Source organism: Lissotriton vulgaris, unplaced genomic scaffold (assembly GCF_964263255.1).
Source record: "Lissotriton vulgaris unplaced genomic scaffold, aLisVul1.2 SCAFFOLD_1420, whole genome shotgun sequence".
NCBI lineage: Eukaryota > Metazoa > Chordata > Amphibia > Caudata > Salamandridae > Lissotriton > Lissotriton vulgaris.
Window position 1 is genome coordinate 326,134 of NW_028253693.1, and position 22,460 is coordinate 348,593.

Below are 22,460 nucleotides of genomic sequence, written 5' to 3' on the forward strand. Positions count from 1 at the left end.
AAAATGCAAATGACCTGGAATCTTCCTCTTCCTGCCAGTAACCAGAACACAGCGGCTTTCAGGGACAAACACAAACACCTCACACACTGACCATTTGTATCTACTTACATTTATTTAGCCAGCAATATTCTGCTACCATTTCCTTGTATGCAGGGTACACGCCCGTTTCCTAAACAAAATGGAAATAAAATTAGATATGTAATGAAAAGTATCGATTTGGGTACTGTACACGACACAGCTGCAAGGTGAACCTGATCTCAGCATCTTTTATAAATAATACATTACGGTTAGTTCTTTTCACGGCTGAAACTCTATATGCAGTGCTTTAAGTAAGTGACTCTATGATGCCTTGGGGGAAAAGTGCAGCTCCCTACTTTAATATTCTCTCCTACCTGGTTCTTTTGTAATTAGGAGGCATTCCTTAAATGGGACTCTTATTACTGTCATTAAGTAAAGAATGCAAACGTTTTGGAAAACAATAAGCACAGAGCCCGTCATGCTTTTGTTTTCACGGTGGAACAGTAAGATTTTTATTTTAGATCTCAGATTTACACACAATGGCTGATTTTGTCTTAATTGAGGGATATGATGCACTAAAAGAATGTAGCATACCTTTGCAAAACCAATGATTGATGATCGAGATTACCAGAAAGTCTGCTCAATACTGTATTTTCCAGGAATTATTGATGCCTTCGGTGCATTTTCCTATATGATCACTCTTGAAAAAGGTAACAGTTGGGACTACGGCTACGTACGGGGGTGGGGGGGCTCTACATTTTTCTTCTGAGGCATAATTCAGGGGTCACTATGCATTGCATGCAGCCATGGGTAGCATGCCGTACAAGCCCTGCCATTCAACATTTTAAGACATTAGAGAGTATTAGTTGGTGGGAGGGGTGACTGCCCATCTCCAGTATTATCACACTCCTGGGGTGAGTCACTAAAGGGCCTAATTACAATCTTGCCAGACGGGATACTCTGTCACAAACATGACGGATATCCCGTTCGCCGTATTACAAGTTCCATCATACCCATGGAACTTGAATTAAGGCGGACGGGGTATACCCGTCATGTTTGTGACTGTGTATCCCATCCGCCAAGATCGTAATCAGGCCCATAGTCACTAGATTAACCTGAGCTCAGCCCCTTGGCACACAGCAGAGCAGGCTTTACTTAGAGGACTATTCATTCAGTACCAAAACAGTAATAAACTCGAAATACAACATAAGAAAAATTCCAAACCAATTTACAAAGTCAGCAACAAAGTAGATTTGACTAAATAAGAACAACAAAACAACAAAAATCCAAAGAGAGAAACCAGAGATATGAGTTTTTCAAGTTGTAAATATAAACAGAGCCAAAAAGCACTGTGTAGCTACAGAAGTCAACTAGCCCTGATGGGTAGGGTCCTAGGATTGATTTGAGGTGAACCGCAATAGCGCGCGGGTCGGCGCAGAAACCAGGTTCGACGCATTAGGAAGTTTTACATTTGGACTTAGTCTCTTAAGCGGAAGCCCAACATCTTTAGCAGGGAAAGGCAGAAAATTGTTGCTGAGGAGGGCTCCCAGAGTTTGGATAGCTGTCAGACAAGGTCCTGGTGAAAATGTTGGTTTTTAGCAGGAAACGTCTCCGTGGAAGAAATTAGAATTTTGCGCCTAAGGAAGATTAATTTCTTTCTGGATACTTCTGGCGCCTTCGCCCTGTAAAGATTACTTTGTTCGTACTCAGGGCGACCTCTGACCCTGCTCGCAGGCAGGTCGCTCCTCACGCTGCTGCACAGCTCTGCCTGCATTGTTTTTGCCTAATCTTGTATTTTTCCCCTGTGCCAAACTTGCTTTCTTGCCCAGACTTGTATTTATTCCTCTGTGCCTGCACTTGCTTTCTTGCCCAGTCTTGTTTTTATTTCCCTGCACTCACGAACGCCATGACGCCTGACACCGCTACTATGCCAGAACCCTCCACACACTCAACACCTGACGATCACACACCTCCTTCCTGGCCGCCCCGAAGCGCACCCACGGAGCTTTCACCTGCCGGAACTGCAGCTTCACAAGCATCTGCCCCACCATGCTGCTGACCAGGAAAGAACCCAACCATCTCAGATGCATCCTTCTCAACACCACCTCCGCGTGCAACTCTGGGACCTATTCGACTCAACCTCCCCAGACGTCGCCTACCTGACGGAGACCTGGCTGAACCCCGCCTCAGCACCCGGCATAGCCATAGGCGTCCCGGAACGCTACAAGATCACCCACAGGGACCGCACCAACGGAGTAAAAGGAGGAGGAATCGCCATTGTCCACAGGAACACTCTCAGAGTCTCGACCAACACAGACGACACCCTCAGCACCGCCGAACACCTGCACTTCCAGATCCACACCGACCCCAACACCACCCTCAGAGGAACCCTCATCTACAGACCCCCGGACCCCGACCACAGTTCAGCGACTCCATCGCCAACTTCGTCAGTACACAAGCCCTCACCACCACGGACTACATCCTCCTCGGGGACCTGAACTTCCACCTCGAGAACAACAACAACACCCTGATCGACAAACTAGCCAAACTTGGACTCAGACAATTCGTCACAACACCCACCCACTCCGCCGGTCACACGCTTGACCCCATCTTCTCCGCAAGCCCCACGTCTCCTTCAACCACACCACCAAACTCCACTGGACCGACCATCGCTGCATCCACTTCACCTTGAAGAAACCCACCACGCACCACGGCACCCAACAGATGCCTCGCCGCTGCTGGAGAAAAGTCACCAAAGAACAGCTAACCACCACCCTCGCCCAGAGTCCACCCGCCAACCTCACTGACCCAGACACCGCCGCCGGCAACCTCAGACAGTGGATCAACGACTGCACCAACATCCTCGACCCAATCAAGAAACCCTCCAACAGTCACACCAACAAGAAAGCCAGCTGGTTCACTGAAGATCTCCGGGCCTCCAAGCAAACCTGCCGAAAGCTGAAGAAGATCTGGCTCTGAGAACGAACACCAGACAGCCACGCAGCCCACAAGAACGCCACCCGCAGACACCATCACCTCATCAGGTCCTCCAAAAGGGCCTCCTTCAAAGACCGCCTAGACAATAACACGCACAACAGCAAAGAGCTTTTCAACATCGTGAAGGAACTCTCCAACACCAACGACGTCCCACCCTCGCAAGACCTGTGCGACTCGCTGGCCACCTTCTTCCACCACAAGATCGCAGACATCCAAGACAGCTTCAACGCAATGACCGCCCCGACAACCACTGAGACCTCCACCCCCACGACCACCATCCACACCAACTGCCTGCTCTCCTGGACCAACATCAAGGACGACGAAACCATCAAGATCATGAACAGCATCCACTCCGGATCTCCGTCAGACCCATACTCACACACATCTTCAACAAAGCAAGCACAGCCATCCCACCCCATCTCCGGAAAGTCATCAACACCTCCTTCGAGACAGCGAGCTTCCAGGAGAGCTGAAAGCACGCCGAGATCAACGCCTTACTCAAGAAACCCAAGGCAGACCCCAAGGACCTCCAGAACTTCCGGCCCACCTCCCTGCTCCCGTTCCTGGCAAAGGTCATCGAGAAGAGGGTCAACAAACAACTGACCCGCTACCTCGAGGAGAACAACATCCTGGACCCTTCCCCGTCCGGGTGCCACAGCAACCACATCACCGAGACTGCCCTCATCGCCGCCACCGATGACATCAAGTCCCTGCTGGACAACGTAGAAACGGCAGCCGTCATCCTCCTGGACCTGTCAGCCGCCTTCAACATGGTCTGCCACCACACACTACGAACACGCCGCCACAATGCCAGGATCCAAGAGAAGGCCCTGGACTGGACGCATGTTCACCGACACGTGAACAACAGCGTGTGACTGCCTCTTGAAATGCTTTCAAGATTACCCCTGAAGAAAGGCTTATGGAAGGCCCAAAATGCATAGGGATACATAACAAAGCATTTTGGATATACCTTTCGCATCGAATTTGGAATGAATACATTCTTGACAATTGAAAACCATTAATGAAATAAAATTAATGATGGACGAAACTCATTGCTTTGATTAACTTTATTATACCCTTTTTGGGTATCACCTAAGCTGTGTGTAGGGGGACAACTATCAGGATTTGCTTTTTTGTTCAGTTGCCTGTGGATGGCACACCAGTGGCATCCCCTTAACCAATAGGGTAGTAGTTCCCAGGGGTAACCTAACCAACCTTTGCACCATTTCCTGTGTGCCCTACAGCAAACAATTCCACAGCGTACGTTTCTGCCTCAATCCAAAATTGTGTAACCCTTCTCCACTTGTGCAGAGTCTATGTGCCCACCCCAGAAGTGTGGCCAGTAAAATAAGCAATACTTCCTCTGTGGTCACTTTAAACCAGTTCTTGGGGCAGCTTTCTCCCCACTAGGATTGCAATGTATGTGACTGAGGGAACAAAGAAGGGGCCTGGGCAGGTTTAGTTGCACATCTCACTGTGACAGGGGAGGTCCCTTTGAAGATAATTAAATTCCTGGTCATCCTGTCAGAGGAACAGAAACATCTACGCACACACCATGGACTGCTCATGACTTCACATTTTAGATCCCTCAAGCCATGTTCTATTACATCACTGATTACATTGGAAATTACATAATTGATGTTATAGTTCCTCGAGTTAACTATAACTGGTGAATTTTATTGGTTTGTGGAGTTTAAAATGTAACACTTTAACTGATGTTTTGACTTAACAATAACATTAGATAGATAGATAGATAGATAGATAGATAGATAGATAGATAGATAGATAGATAGATAGATAGATAGATAGATAGATCGATCTCAATATCAGAGTCTGCTCTACAGGACTTACTGAGAAATTTGGTTGTTGATTTACTGGGGTGTGAGCCCTGGTCAAGCAACAGTAGCAATCCCTGGCAGGGAGTACCACAAAACGTCACTCAATCAACCTGCACTTAACCCTGCATCGCTTGGCACAAAAAAAGAGTCAGGCTTAACTCAAAGGCAATTTGTATAGTATTTATGCAGCACTCAAACAGTAATAAAGTGAAAACCAAAACAAGAAAAATCAAACACCAATTTAGAAAAATAGAGTACATTTTAATAACTTATTTAACACCGAAATGACTAAAATCCAATTAGCAGAACTGTAGTTATGATTTTTGTAGGTTTTAGGTGAAAACTAGTGCCTAACATATCAAAGCTCTAACTGCACATATCTCATCATATGAGATCGGGTTAAAGTTAAAAAATATCACCAACCATAATGGGAAGAGGAGTTGGCGAGGTCGACGGCTAGGCGGTCGACCTCGAATCCGGGGACCTGGGTTCGAGTCTCAGCAATGACGCTGAACATCCTGAGATTAAGGGCAAATCACTTAATCTCCCCGTGCCTAATAAAAATTAATGTGTCCTCATGTAACGAAACTGGTGCTATGTAAAGCGCTCTGATACCCGGTTCGGGTCAAGTTCGCACTATATAAAACTCTGTTAAAAATACAATTTTTAAAAAGCAGGGGTCAGATACAGGAAGAAGATTGGACCAAGTCAGCACTTACCTTTGGACTTAGAAGAAATTTTATAGAAAACGTTCTGAGAAGGTAAAAGTTCAGCGGGGCAAGGCAGTGTCATAGTCGGGGAGCCGCTGGATGCTTTTAAGATTTCTATGCTCAGACTTTGTGACAAGACAGGAGGCTGTAGCCGAAGACAATTCCAGGAGGAATTCAAGGAGGACAGAAGGGCCGCTGAACAGGATTTGCTGCAGCGGTGAAAAACAAAGCAGGAGCAGTCGCAATCAGACCAACCAGCAATGTACCTAGGGCAGATAGACGAGTAGTTTGGTCCCAGTCTTCCCTTGGTTCTCAAAGCAGTTTTCAATCAAAAATATTCTAATTACCAAGTTTGGGATTTTGGCTATCTGGGAACCTTTAGCACCACCACCAAGGTTCCAGGATTAGAAGGACGCCACTTAGGGGGCTAGGCTGAGCCCATGTGCAGGTTCAAGATGGTGGGAGCCTCTTATTTCCAAGTGGCTCTGAACAGGAAGCCAGCAAACTAGCCCTTTGAGTCACTTTGGTAGTCATGGGTTTAGATGGATAAACAGGGCTCAAACAGCAGGGATGGCCTCTGAGGGTTCAAGGCAGCAACATAGTCCTTCCGGGTTCAGGAAAGCAGCTTGTGGAGAGTACACAACAGGCCACAGTAGCAGGAATTCCTCTAATAGTCTTTCTGTAGGTTCAGAAAGGGAACTGAAGAGTTTGTTCGAGAGCCCTATTTAATACCGGGTGCCTTCTTTCCAGTTGGGAGAGTTTTCTAGAGGTTTCTCTTTGAAGTGCTTAAAATTTCCTGCCTCCCCTGCTCTGGCTCCAAGTAGGCTGCAGGAACAATGTAGTGGTGACAAGCCCGCTGAGTGAAGGCAGAGCACAGCCTATTTAGTTGCAAGTGGGTCTGTGCACAGCTACGCCCAACCCTCCCCAGATCATGCAGCAGATGGCCCATTCAGCGCACCTAATCCCTCTATTGTGTGACTGTCTGGGAGGAATTCACAAAGTCTAACTGCTAGTTAAACCCAGTCATGCAACCCAAGACAGACTGCAGGCAAATAACAACTTTCTAAAAGTGGTATTTTCAAATTTGTAATTTAAAATTCAACTATTCCATTAAAGAGGAATTTTAATTTCAATGTCATACATTCTGTTAGACCTGGGGTCTTTTAGCCTGATTTCCCTGCTTATGAATTCCTGTTTTTTTACTGTGAGCTGCATTTCGTTTTTGCTGGTTTTAGGACTCTGGGCACTTTAAAACTGCTGACCAGTGCTAAGGTGTAAGTGCTCCCTGCGAAAACATATTGGTGATGGGTTTATATATGATTGGCATATTTGATTTACTAGTACATCCCTAGTACAATGCACAGTGTGTGCCCCGGGCCTGTATCTCAAATGTTACTAGTGGACCTGCAGCACTGATAGCACCACCCACATGAGTAGCCTTGCAAACATGTCTCAGACCTACTTGCTTAATCTTTTAAAAGTGATATTTTGATTTGTGTATGTTGGATTTTTGTTGTTTTGGCCTTGTTGTTTTCAGATAAATATTGCCTATTTTCCTAAACTGGTGTGGACTCCTTTTGTAGTGTTTTTACTGTGTTACTGTGTGTGTATGTGCAAATGCTTTACACAGTGCCTCTTATAAAAGCCTGACTGCTCGTGTCAAGATACCAAGGGGGGGAGCAATCAGTCAATCAAGTAGTACTTGTATAACGCGGCATATCACCCAATAGGGTATCTAGGCACTGTGCTGTAGGTATCAGTAGAAGCGCCAGGTTTTGAATCCCTTCCTGAAGTGGGTCAGTGAGGGTGCAGTGCAGAGGTGTAGGAGAAGGGTGTTCCAGGCTTTGGCGGAGAGGTGGAAGAAGGATAGTCTTCTGGAGTGGAAGCAGTGGATATGTGATATCTGTGCAAGGGCGAGGTGTGCTTTGCGGAGATTCCTGGTCGGTCAGTGGAAATGCAGGTGGCGGTTTAGGTATGCTGGTCTGTGGTCATGGAGGGCTTTGTAGAGGTGGGACAGAAGATTGATCTGGCATCTCTTCTGGACAGGGAGCCAGTGGAGGTCCTTCAGGTGCTGGGTGAGTTGTGACCTCTTGGGCAGTTTAAGGATCAGTCTGCGTTCTGGACCGTTGGGAGTCTCTGCATGAGTTCAGTGGTAGTGTCTGCACAGAATGACTTGCCATGCCATAGTTTAGTTGGCTGGTGATGAGGGCCTGCGTCACTGTTTTCCAGGTGCTAATCGGGAGCCACCTGAAGACTTTGCAGAGCATGTGAAGCATGTGGAAGCAGGCTGAGGAAATGACATTGACCTGATGTTTCAAGAAGAATTTGCTGTCCAAGATGATGCTGAAGTTGCGGACGTGGTCTTTCGGTGTGGGGGTGGGTTCGAGCTCCGCCGGCCACCATGGGTCATTGCAGAGCACAGTGTGTCTGCTGAAGATTAGAACTTCAGTTTTGCATGTGTTGAGATTTAAGCAGTTGTCCTTCATCCAGGCGGCGATGTTCTTCATACAGCTGTGGAAGTTGGTCTTCGTCGAGAGTGAGAGGATAAGCTGAGAAACGTTGACGTATGAGGTGATGTTGACGTTGAGCGATCTGGCAATGCGAGTAGTTTTATGCGTATGTGAAGAGGGTTGAACCTAGTGATGATCCTTGGGGTATGCTGCAGATGATGTGCTTAGGTTGTGAGGTGAAGGCGAGTAGACAGACTTTCTGGGTGCGTCCCGTGAGAAAGATTGGCATCAATCTGAGCACATCGTCTGTGATTCCAATCTGGCATAGTCGATCGATGAGTGTTTGTGGTGGAAAACCTGGTGTCGAAGGCTGCGGAGAGGTCCAGGAGGATAAGGGCGGCTGATTATCCTCGGTCAAGTATGGTGCAGATTTCGTCTGTTGTGGCTTTCAGGGCTTTCTCTGTGCTGTGGTTGGTTCTGCTATCCTGGCAAGAGTGAGGGTCCCTACTTGGACAGGGTGCAAACCACTGCCAACTAGAGACCCCATTTCTAACAGACACAAAACATGAAATGTTTATCAGTTTCCCAATCAAATGTTAGCACTTAATAAATATAATAAAGCAACCCAACGTTATCTTATGGGACAGGAAGGCCTCACAGTAGTGAAAAGCAAATGTAGGAGTTTTTTATCACCAGGACATATAAAACTATAAAGCACATGTCCAATCTTTTAACTGCAGTGCACCCTGCCCTATGGGTACCTAAGGCCAACCTTATGCGTGATTTATATGCCATAAAAGGGGCAAGTTTAAGGCATGGCGGGGGGTTATACTGCCAAGTTGAATTGACAGTTTAACATTGCACTCAGGATGCAATAGCAAGTCTGGGACATGTTTAAGGGGCTACTTAAATGTGTGGAATAATAAGTGCTGTAGGCCGACTAGTAGCATGTAATTTACAGGCCCTGGGTATATGGTATACCAACCCACAAGGGACTAATAAGTAAATTAAATATGCCAATCAGGTGTGAACCAATTCTACCATGTTTAATGCTATGTGCTAATGGGTGCAAGTGTTTACAAAACGTATATGCTCCTAGTACATCATAGGTGTGCAGAGGTATTAAACACGTTATAAATCTTTGCATTCAAGAGTAACTCTGTGTGCAGGGGACGTTTGACAACTTGTGTCCAGTATGTTCCACACAGGTTTTTTTGGTTTTGCAGAAAAAGTTTCCAGCAGGGAAAATATTCTAATTAGTAGATACTAAGTACTGTAAGCAGCCTTGGGATATTAGACAGAATCATCTCAGCAAGACAATTTCTACTTAACATAGAAGACTGTTTGTACCAGTTACTAACCTTGTACCTGGGCTTGTTTTGCTTCAGAGGATGGGCTACCTGTAACGTTTTTCACCACAGTATGAAGGCTGCAGGTAGTAGGATCTTTAGAAGCTTCAGGCATTGGTTATTTTAAGTGAATAGTTTCAATTTGGACAAGTTTTCAATAGAGTGTATATTGTTCTTCTTTCATACTTTTAAATACTCTGTGGTATATTTCTCATGAGAGTTTCACTGTTTGCAAACAGCGTGGTAAAGAGCAAACTCTCTCCATACAGTAAACACTGTTTACAGTACCCACTTTCCACTCATGGCAACTTAATTTCTCAATGTAGGTTCAGTGACTGTGAGATTGGATATAGATAAAAACAGTCCATAGTAGAGCATTCATTTTGAAACAGACATTGTGCACCATAAGGAACTTGGCTTTCTCTGAACAGTTGTGCACATATTGAACACAGTGTACAATGAGGGTTTTCCATAAATCAGTGGTTAATTGTTTACGTGAAAAAGGCCTCCATTCTAGTTTATAGAGTAGTGTGTATAAAAGAAGCATGGATGATATCAGAGATGTCATCAGTGATGTCACTGCGGTCATACAACATGTCATGAGTGATATAAAATGTGATTCCTGAAGCTGTGCATGTCAGCGGTGAAAGTTATAGTTAGCTCTGCATTTTTTTAGTTCAAAATGTTAAAGTTGTGACGGACATAGTCATCTAACTATAACGTTACTTTAACTTTTGTTTTGTGAATTTCTAAGTTAAAAAAAAAAAAAAAATATATATATATATATATATATATATATATATATATATATATATATATATATTATTACCTACTGGCGATAGCCAGTAGGTATATATAGTTAGGATTTTTTCTCTATGGAACTTTTGAAAATTCTATGCCTAATAACTTTGGCGTTTGTGGACGGAATTGGCTGAAATTTTCAGGAAAATGGCACATTTTGTTTCTGAGCAGCTCCTGGAAATTTGGGGGGGGTTCGTCAAGGGGGGGCCGAGAAAAAAGGGGGGTCCCAAAACGCGTTTTTCCCATGTTAATTTCCATAGGGCGGTTGGCCTCACTTTTAGCCCGAACGGCTGAATGGATTTCCACGAAACTTGGCAAAATTGTAGGGACTGTTAGCCCGATGTGCCTTTGCTAGGTCTCAATATATGTGCTTCAGTGGATTTTGAGAAATTAACGTTTAAAACAAGATATATATCTGTAACAGCGCTCCGGGTAGCGCTCCGGTTAGCGAACTTTTCGCGTATCGGAACTTTGCGAAGCGAAGCTGATTGGCTCTCCGGTGTCTGTCAACATTCTAAACAGTCCGGAGCGGCCGCCATCTTGTCTCTCGGTAGGATCGAGAGACAAGAGGAGGCCAAAACAAAGGGGGAAATGAAGGAAAGGGGGCAAGGTAGACCCCTTCTGACCCCCTAGGATTGATGAGGGGGATATTATAGAGCCACGCGGGGCCCCAAAAAAAAAAAAAAAAAAAATCCGATTTTTTCGCCGTAGAGACGCGTCTTGGTACGCGAACCGGGCAGCTAACCGGGAAGCTAACCGGCAGTGTAACGGGAGTCTGAGGAGTAGCTGATTGGCTGTCAACATTGTAAACAGTCCGGAGCGGCCGCCATCTTGTCTCTCGGTAGGATCGAGAGACAAGAGGAGACCAAAACAAAGGGGGAAATGAAGGAAAGAGGGCAAGGTAGACCCCTTCTGACCCCATAGGATTGATGAGGGGGATATTATAAAGCCACGCGGGGCCAAAAAAAAATTTAAAAAAAATCAGATTTTTTCGCCGTAGAGACGCGTCTTGGTACGCGAACCGGGCAGCTAACCGGGCAGCTAACCGGGAAGCTAACCAGCAGTGTAACGGGAGTCTGAGGAGTAGCTGATTGGCTGTCAACATTGTAAACAGTCCGGAGCGGCCGCCATCTTGTCTCTCGGTAGGATCGAGAGACAAGAGGTGGAAAAAAAAAAGGTGTAAATGAATGAAAGGGGTAAGGCAGACCCCTCCTGAACCCCTAGGATTGATGAGGGGGCTATTAAAGTTCCCTGCGGGGCAAAAGAAAAAAAAAATTGCGATTTTTCACGGTAAAGGTGCTTCCTGGTACGTTAACCGGGCAGCTAACCGGCAGCGTAACGGAAGTCCGACATATTGTGTTTTTTGAACGTTTGTGATATGTGCGCGTGTGGATTTTGTCTAATTAAGGTTAAAAAAATATATATATATCTTTAAGCGTGTTCTGGCGCGCTTACGTTTTGGGTTTGGTTTGCGCTGCAGAGACGATACGTCACGGTTATGCGATGCATCATGAGGCGTCTCACGGGCTACGTGATACGTCACTTAATAAAGAATATATTTTACAGCTATAGATATTAGCTTTTAAAAAACCAATGAAATTCACAGAAAAAACCATAGGTTATAGACCATATATAGTTAGGAATTTGCATTTACAAAACCTTGAAAATTCACTGAAAAAACCATAGGTTATAGACCATATATAGTTAGGGATTAGCATTTAAAAAACCTTATTTTATTTGCACAAAACCATTGAAATTCCATATATAGTTAGTTGCACTAACTATATATTGCGGGCCCGCAATCCACTGCTAATGATGTCACATATTACATCATTCATGACATGGTCAGTGACATCACTGATGACATCACTGATGACATCTCAAATGACATCACTGATGACATCACTGATGACATCTCAAATGACATCACTGATGACATCACTGACATCTCATTTGACATTACTGATTACATCACTGATGATATCATTTATGTGATAATACATCTTCAGACTCTAATATAACCTTAGATACACTCAGTGTAAACAGGCACTCACAGACTGTCACACATCCATGGAGTTACTCACACACCTAGTCAGTCATGCAAAGAATCAATCACATCTCCATTTCCTCAACTATACAGTTATACACACCTTACTTATTCAAACATATAGTAACACATATTTACTCTCTTATACAATCCTTGATACAAGTTCACAATGATTCATACAGCCACTCACACATTCACTGGCTCTTATGTTCAGTTATTTATATATGTCAACTCTCACATGGAGTGTGTTTTACATATGTACTTACTTTGACATGTAGCACTGAGATATCCATTCACTCACCAATATACTCATGCACACAGTCAACTGTCCATACAGCTGTTTCTACATGCACTTTTGAACCCATACACCTAGGGAATCAACTGCTCACACATCTATGCACAGAGTTATACACCTCCCAGCCACCCACACATATACTCAGTCTCCCATACAAATACTTGGGCAACCATTCAATAACCCATATAGTTACTGATATAGCTACTGATTTAAACATGCAGCAGTTTACAGAACAACATAAATAATGATTGCCAAATTAAGACACTTTAATCACTAACCCATACACTCAGTGAGACACATTTAATCATTCTCTCATACAGTCAGTCATGCACCTACTAAATCCTTCATCCAGACACTTATACATCCACTCATTCTTCAATATGTAAGACATATTTTAACTTTACAGAAACATACAGTCACTGGGTGTTGTCATCAGTGATGTCATCAGTGATGTCATTTGAGATGTCATCAGTGATGTCATCAGTGATGTCATCAGTGATGTCACTGACCATGTCATGAATGATGTAATATGTGACATCATTAGCAGTGGATTGCGGGTCCGCGATATATAGTTAGTGCAACTAACTATATATGGAATTTCAATGGTTTTGTGCAAATAAAATAAGGTTTTTTAAATGCTAATCCCTAACTATATATGGTCTATAACCTATGGTTTTTTCAGTGAATATATATATATATATATATATATATATATATATATATATATTCAACACGATTCCAGACGAGCACCTGGCGAAGAAGGAAACTCAGGCCTCTGCAGCAAGTTTGTTCAGGCAAGAAATCTTTATTTGTCACCCCTCACGACGACGCGTTTCGGACTATGCAGCCCTTGATCACATTCAGCTTAAACTGCGCCATTTTTTTCTTTATAAACATGTAGTGAACTTGCACACCTGGGTTGCATTACAATGGCATTCACAAGGTAAAAAGGCAGTGAAAAAAGACTACGGTAGCATAAAATGCCTAGTATTTCTTCTATACCTGACATTAATACATGCTGTAATCGCTATTAAAAATATTTATAAAATAATTCTAAATGTTTGTTTGTTGCACACACATTATTGATTTTATAAATTATAGCGTTTTTTTACAAGAGATCAATTACTTGGATACAAAATATTGCTATCTGGATAAATCCATATTGTATCGATGTTACAATGTAACATTACTAAACTACCCTGCCCTTGTGCAAAATAAATATAACCGGATAAATCCAGGCAACCAAGTACTTGGTGAAAGTGCATAGTGCAAACAGTTCCGATTATAAGGACTAATAAGACAGTGCAAAAAACAGTGATGTGCAAATAAGCATAAAGAAGTGCAGTGCAATAAATATAGTACAATCTTGATTAATATTATAAAATACAATATACAAATTTATAGCTAGCATGTATTGCAATTCATCAATAATAAGATACTCCATCCGGGTAAAATATTAAAATTGATAAAATGTACAAAATTTGCCTTATTGCTAAAAAATCAGTACATTATAAAAATAACAAAGATGAGGTAAGGAAAGGGTACTGACATACTCGATGGAAATGCCAAAAGTTTAAGCCTGGATATTGCAAAATATGGCAGAACAACTGTAGTAAAATCAAGTTACGTTGTAGATAATGGGCAAAAAGGTATTGTAAGTCTACAAAAAAGTATGCATATCTTCGGTATTATTCAATCCCTGAGGCCACTTACTGTCAAACTCCAATATAAATTTAGTCTCCAGTTGTCTAAGTTGACGCTCTCTATTGCCTCCCCTTTTAGATTTAGGAATGGCACTGACAACATAGTATGATAGACAGTTAATGTCCTTGTTATGACAGTGTGCAAAGTGCCTGGCAACAGGGTAGGCAGGGTCATTGTGTAGTATTGCCCTTATGTGCTGCAATATCCTGACGTGCACTGGCTGCTTAGTACTACCAATGTAGTGCAGCCCGCAAGTACACGTCAGAACGTAAACAGCATATTCCGTTTTACAGTTGTAACTGCCTCTAATTGGAACTGGGGATGTCTGAAAGGGTATTTGGTAGCTTGTCTTATTGCAACCAAATTTACAAGCACAACAAGAGGTACAACGTCTAAAACCATTGCTAGTGTGTAACCACAGAGTTGGTTTTCTGGTTTCCGGAGAATTAATATCAAGTTCAGTGCTCATTGATTTACCCTTCATAAAGGTGATGGAAGGTGTATTGGGCAATCTTTCCTGTAACATAGCATCGGTCAAAACAATTGGCCAATGTTTTGTCAAGATGGTTCTGATCTTTCTTTCTTGCCTAGAAAAAGTGGTGATAAATCTAGGATTGTCAGAAACCTCCTTTGATAATTCTTTGTCCGATTGAAACTGAGAAAACAAAGAATCTCTTGGACGTTCACTAGCTTTTGTAATGGCATTCTGGATAACTTTGTTACTGTATCCCCGATTTTTAAGCCGCTCACACATTTTTTCCTGACAAGTTAGAAAATCTGCATGGTCACTGCAGATGCGTTTCAGTCTTAGATTTTCCCCGTATGGAATACTGGCTATCAGGTGTTTGGGGTGGGAACTTGCAGCATGTAATGTAATGTTCCCAGCTGTGGGCTTCCGAAATAGTGTAGTGTTTAATATTCCATTTTTCACTTGAAGCCTAACATCAAGGAAATCAATCTGCAGTTGACTGATCGTAGAAGTGAAATTCAGTTTCATGTTAATATCGTTAATAGCGGCAATAAATAGTATTGCCTCTTCCTGTGTTCCCTGCCATGTAAGGAACACATCATCAATGTACCGATAATAAGCAGTAACATGTCGTTCAAATGTCTCATTGTGAGTACGCCTGAGGACTTGTTCCTCCCACCAGCCTACATGTAAACATGCATAGCTGGGGGAAAAACAGGCCCCCATAGCGACTCCTCGGAATTGTTTATACAAAGTGTCATTGAAAAGGAAAAAATTATTGTGTAAGCACCAATCAATTAGTGTTAGAATAACTTTGCTGTGAGCATAGTATTCAATAGGGCGCTTAGACAAATAATACTTAATGGCCTCAAGTCCCTGCCCATGGTCAATACTTGTGTATAACGACTATGTCGAGTGTAATTAATATATATATATCTTTTTATCCAGCTAACTATATTGTTACTTGAACCTTTGTATTGTTGAGTGAATTTCTATTTTGTTTTTTTTAAGTAATATTTTATTACCATACGTAAGCTAACCCCCATCACATGCTTTTTGACGGCGGGGAGGTTGGCTGCAGAGCCTGTGGCCAACCTCCCACAGGCATCATCCCTACGCTATTCACAGCTTTTGGCTATAAGATTAGTTTAATCTTTGGTTTGACTCCTGTGAGTCTGAAAAAAGGGGAAAAAAGCACTCTGGGCCAATCAGAATGCTCTATTTTTGAATTGCCGATCATGCGAGACTCTTACGAGACTTTTGTGGAGCCAACTGCCCAGATATACAAATATTTTTGTACCTTCATTTTTCAAACACTACTGAACAGGTTTACACGAAATCATAAAAAGCACAATCTGCGGACCAAGATCTAGCTTCCTGCCAAACTTTGTGTCATTTTCTTCAGCAATTTTTGCGGTCCCCTTATTTCTCATCCCCGGCTTAACGATCACCCCAAAACTTGCAATGCAACCTAGGCAAAAAGGAGCAGGTTTTTTTTAAAGTTTCATGAAGATTTGTCAAACCGGGCCAAAGTTATTATCAACACAAAAGGCAGGGGAGCTTGCATGGCCGAGGTGGGTATGGAGTTCCACTTATGACCCCTATGGCAGCTTGGTAGTGGGCACCTCAAAATGCCCATTATAAGAAAAAAAAAAGTTGAGCAGTGCGGAGTTGGCGCCCCATATAAAAAATTGAGAGAGGTTGGGCAGCGCAGGAGTAGGCTCCCACTGCTGCCCATTAAACCATAAAGAGAGAGTGGGCAGGGCAGGAGTGGGCCTCTCACGCTACTCATAAAATGTAATAAGGCAGAGAAGAGTCAGATCCCCACACACCCTATAGAATTATTTTTTTTAAAGAGGGCAGTGGGTAGAAGTGAATATAAAATGATATGCTTATTTAAATTTAATGTTCGCTGCTTTTGCAAAGGGGAGCACCTACAAGAGCTTTACTTAGTTATTTGTTTTGTTCCTGGTGGTACCACCAAGAAGGGGCTTTAGCACCACCATCATTTCCTTCATGTTGTGGGGGCTGCCGAAAGTGCAGCCCCTCCAGCAACAGTAAAAGAAAATACAGTACCCTCCTGGGTCATTAAATCCATTACCCATGGGGAGCTTACCATCTTTTTTTAAAGCACCCCTAGCTGGAGCTCTATGCTCTTCAGATGGAGTGCAAGATTCTCTTATGGTTATTTTTAGGACTGCATTTTCTAGGCCAAAAAATGCAAAAAGAAAGACAGAGACATGTTACTTTTATCAATTTAAAAAAAATATGTCTGACTATTTATCTTAACATTTTTCACCCAAATAATGTAATAATAAAAACTAAGCTGAAAGAAAAAGTCACACCCATTTTTTTCATTAAAACTTAATTAAACATTATTATAAAATTCAATATAACTAAACATTGCATTGCATTGCATTGCTGAACTACACTAGATAAAAATATTGGTGATTTTTGGAGAAAGATGATAGATCTGCTTTATATATATTGATGGGCTCACCCTTTGACAAAGCCAATTAGCTCACTTTAAATATTCTGGTGATGTGACACTTTACCAAAGTCAGTAAATCTTCCTGAGTGTGGCCTGGATCTGCAAGACCAACCGCACGCTGCGCATGTTAGAAGGCTATGTATGGTGTGGGGAGGCTGAACACAGGCTAGACCCTGCGGCCAACCCCCTATACGCACCAGGCATTTTGTATGTAATGTTATGCCAAAAATTAAATTTTGCTATTCATTTTATTAATTCAATCAATTGTTTATATCTTGCTTGTTTTGTATTTATTTTTTACTAATGTCACTGTTTGGTCTCTCTTTTAGATAAAAGGTTATGTTAGCATTGCAGCTATCACTTTATAAATCTACTGATGAATTCAGGAGCTGCTGGTGTCAGGGAAGAGTGGCGGGCGGTCGTGGAGGGTGACAGCGGTGGATGGGAGAGGCGATGGATAAAAATAAAAAATACAAAACTATTTTTAAAAATGTACCTGCCGCACACTGCATAACACACTTCTGTTCCTCCCACTACAGGCACAAGGTCCCAGACTCCCCTGCAGCCAATCCAGATGCTGGTCTCATGCATGAGAGCAGCATCAGGATTGTTCTGAGCACCCTCGAGTTGCGCTCCAAGAGAGACTGGGAGCTGTGTTTGCAGTCTTCAACCCGGCAACGCAGCTCAGGTTGGAGACAACCTCAGTGCTCATGTCGATTGGCCGTCCTAAGATGGCCGGCCAAACCAACATGTGCACTCATAACAGTGCCCACTACTCCCCCTCGTCACTGTTGCCCCAATGGCCCGCCCCCAAAGGGAAAATAACCATAATAAGCACATTTTATTATCGTTTTTTTACCATGTTTTTTCGCTGCCGGTAGGAAGGCGGCACACCATAAGAGCCGCCGCTGGATGATTTTCAACGTATTGCAATTTGCAACACTCAAATTGTTAGCATGCACACACACAGCATTACTTTAACTGAACCTTACAGCATCTGCTCCTTGTACACTGAATCTAATCTCAGAATATTCAGGTGCAGCTAGTTAAATATTTAATCAAATCAAATCAAAATGTTCTCCTCTTAATGGTATATGTTTTCTAACATTCTATACAGCACAGGTATTTTTGGGGTCAATTCATTCATTATTTTAAATATTTAGGCATTACATTTATTTAAGGAGTTTTATGTAGCACTAACAGGTCACCTTAAAGCCAATTTAGAGTTCTATGTGTTGATAGGAAAAGTCCACGTAGGTAAAGCCTGAACTCCAGGAATTATAACAGAGGATGGCCCAGTTCAGCAACGAGGTCCGGCCAGGTCATCTGATTGAGGGATTCTTTCTCCTTGAGGGAATTAGATGAGACTTAGAGAACTTAAATGAACGAGGGTCTCGTCTCATTGTTGGGGGATGGGTGACTAATGGTGCACTTTCTCTGAAAAGGTTGGTTTGAAAGTCTTTTTGAAATTGTAGGTAATTTTATTGACTTCCTAAGGCTAGATGGAGATAATTCCAGGAAGGGGCACAAGTATCATATAAAAATTGCTTTCATGTTTTAATCCTCTGGGTTTGCTTGAGCAGAGGTGTGAGGCATTAGAAGATGTCAAGTTCCTCATAGGGCAGTTAGGTATGACCAAGTTCTGCACAGTGGGCTTTTCACATTAAGTACCTTGTGCATGATACAATTTACAATTACATGTACTGAGCAGCGAGCCTAAATGAACAGCACCTCCTCTTTGTCCCAGCAACAATAGATGCGAAAAATGATGTGCACACACTATGAACACCTGCTGCTCAATGGGCTGCCATACAGGCAATATAAGAAAACATATATAGTGGTGCACCAACAAACAACAGGTGTATAAAAGTCCAATCAAAGTATCGACTATTCCATATCTTTTATTGATTTTCAAGACAGTCACAGGGTTTCGTAAATCCAAAAGTTACAGCCAAAGACAAGGCCTACATGTTTCGTTTACCAATGTAAACGTCTTCAGGGCATTCATATTAAGCATAACCGAATTGCCAAACACCCGATCCTTTATATGAAATGATTTTTTAATGAAATTGTTACTCCATTTTAGTATGAATTTCAGGATAACATTTGTGAGACCCTTCCTTCTTTATACAAATCATTAAAATGCCATCTTATATTTAAGTCCCTATTAAATAATTATAATTAAATAAAAAACATTAAATAAACTGACATTGAGAAAAGCATTCTCAGTTTGGGTGTAGATGCCTCTAAACTGAATTACCGGAATGCAGATGAGAGTCTCCCAAATTTGCAATCATACTAAAATGACATCTTTGTCTGGGTCACTAACTGCGACAAAATAGTGGTCTCAAGAAGGCGTGTAAACAACCCAAAACAGCACCATTATGAAGTTTGGGCTGCTACCCTGAATGCTTGTGAAACAAACACATATTATAGTCAAGAAGGACTGTCACTTTTGAATTTTATGAATGATATAGAATTTCCCTGTTGGCATACAACGGGCACTCATCAGTGTTACAGTACATATGATATAACTTCTTCTTTATTTATTTATTTTTAACATTTCTAGAACGCACTGTTACCCGGAGGTGTCCTGGCTGCCATAAGGAGTAAAGGAGCATACAGTGTAATTTCTGCTACCATTATGATTTTGGTGGGAAAAGAATGCCTTTGTATCAAGCTTGAGTGAAGAGCTACAATGCTGTTGCGAATCAATACTGATAAGTAAGAAAAACATTAAAATCAGCATTGACCATTGCTTTCCAAACTCTTAGCTAGAAAGCGCTGTAGTGAGCCCCAAACCCGGATACACATGTGGAATCCCAGGATGCCAAGGAAAAGCAGAACATCCAGATGGTAGATGAATGGACAGAACAACAAGCAAACAATGGAAACTCTGCCTAAATCCAATTAACACAAGGGAGCAGGAAATGAGAGAAAACCAGAAAAGTGAGGGAACTGGAATATGATGGCAATCCAGTCTGATCAGGAAGTGATACAACACTAAGGAGAGTTACCAAGCAGCTTCTTCGTCCTTATACTGGGCTTAAATACTCTCGCTGCCAAGACTACCCTGGATTTGCTTCTCCTAACCCGGAAGAGAGTACACAAAGGGGCTTGTGGTCTAGTTCTTGACTTAAGCTTCTACTGCCTCATTTGCAACAGCTTTCAGCTAACCCTACAGCCAAACCTTCTGTTAAGTAATAATGTATCTGGAATATGTGGCCTGTCTCTTCTCTAACGTTTTCTGTCTTCTCTCATTGAAGCTTGTGTGAGCCCTCCCTGTGGTGTCAACCAGATACTTCTTCGAGTTCAAGACCCTTTGTTACATGTAAAACATAGAAAAGAACTATGAAAGTGGATTGGTCTGTACCTTGATTGTCAGCATGACATGCGTCTGCCCCTTTAGCACTTCCACTGCCTTGCTATGGCTTATGTCTTCAAAGTTGACTCCATTGGCTGCAAGGACTTGATCTCCAACTCTAATTCCATGCTCCTCTGCCAACCCTCCTGGGTCAACTCTATAACAATATCAAGTGAAAACATTGTGAAAGTTGACCTCCACAGATTGCACTAAAATAATATGATACAAGATAGAATGCAAAGAACTTAAATCTGCATGCAATGCCTGGGGAATTAGTTAGTGCATGTATACTTAGGGGGTCATTACGATGTCAGGTGGGATCACTTCCACCCGACACCAACTCAGTCATGGGACCGACCGACATTGGGTCGGCGGTCCCGACTGCCCCATTGGGATGCGACTGAACACTGTTCAGTCGCAATCCCATATTTCACTAGGGGAGCATGCAGTACGGCTGTAAACCAGCCGTAATGCATGCTCCCAAAGTGAAATGGCAGGTGCAGTTCATCCCTGCACCCCGTGGCAGGCACCTCAAGGTTGCTGCCACAAAGTGCAGGGATCAGCAGGGGGGCACTCTAGGTACCCCCTCGGCTTCCAACCGGAGGCCGGGCATTCAAAGGGGGCCCTGCTGGGGGTCCCCAAATACGCTTTTCAACATGGTTTCCATGTCGGACATGCCAGCATGGAAACATGTCGGAAACTGTCATCATAATCTCAAGGGCGGAAAGGCCCGCGCCCTTGAGATTCGTACCCAGCTTCAGACTGGCGGATGGGGTCTCTGAGCCCGTCGAAAGCCAGCCAGAATGACTGGTTGGTTTCTTTTCTGACTGCCTCCATCATAATGAGGCAGTTGGAAAGAAAACCGAGTGGCCCGTTATGATGTGGTCATAAAGTCTCCGAACTACAGTCTGAGCCTTTACGAGCAGCATCTTAATCGGTCCTAAATGTTGGTTGCCAGTAGAAGTGTTAAATGAGATGACAATTTATATCTGAAGGTATACCATAAGTTATCCAGACATATATAATAAACAAAGTACAGGGCTAACTGTTTTCTATTTGTTTCTATTCAAACACTTAAATGGGAGAGTAGGCATTCTGAAATGTAAATAAACCTTACACCCATAAAAAGTATCAAATGATTTATACTATTAAAAATATATTTAATAACTGTCCAACAATAGCCATTTTTAAACCATTATTAGCATATATAATACTGTATAATAAGATCTATTTTAGAATAGCCCATATAACTGACCTAGAAGGTCATGTACATTTGCACACAGCTGTGTAGGGACACTCATGACATTTTGCAGTACTTCAGAAATGTGAAATAGGTGCCTTGGTAATGAGAACAATCTTGGAGAACCAACTAAAATCCATCACATCACCAAATAGGATGTCACATTATGCATGAAGTGTCATGTCATGAGAAGAAAAAAAAAAGATTTTAACAAAAGGCAACATGCTTTGAGAAAAAAGGACATCAGGAAGATCTCTAGGAGAGGATGTTTGTAAAAATAAAATGCTAAAACCCAATGGCACAATGATCAGAGTCCGTTAATGCAAATTCTATTGCCTAGTAGGTACTTGTTGGTCTCAATTTAACCACTAGATTAAGGTTTGTGGGCAGACCGCTGAGCTCGCTCCACTCCTAATCCAGAAAGTTAGTTTTCTGGAACCTATATCTATACTACTATTATAAAGAGAGAACTTGCACCTTTTGGCCAGGTAAACTCGGGAACCACAGCGCCAATCTACACACCCGATACATCTATGAAAATGTCAGGGTGTGTAGATGGACATAGGCTATATAAATAAAAATAAAAAAGTTAAATTAAAAAATTACGTTTCTAAACAAAGTAGTCCCCTGAAAGTAGCGCTGGCCGGGACCTAGCGCTGGCCACGACGCAACGTGCGTGATGACGAC

General features: G+C 42.6%; 1 protein-coding gene across 1 annotated transcript in view; it reads right to left on the bottom strand.

Moving 5' to 3' along the window:
• Positions 1 to 22,460, bottom strand: part of LOC147660886 (PDZ domain-containing protein 7-like) — a gene marked incomplete at its 3' end in the record, with an annotated part of 489,505 nt that overhangs the window by 295,520 nt on the left and 171,525 nt on the right. The window contains exons 5-6 of the mRNA XM_086951444.1: positions 20,543 to 20,690; positions 109 to 169 (exon numbers count right to left, since the gene is read on the bottom strand). Of these exons, the coding sequence (XP_086807570.1) occupies positions 109 to 169; positions 20,543 to 20,690 (209 nt within the window). The remainder of the gene's footprint in view (positions 1 to 108; positions 170 to 20,542; positions 20,691 to 22,460) is intronic.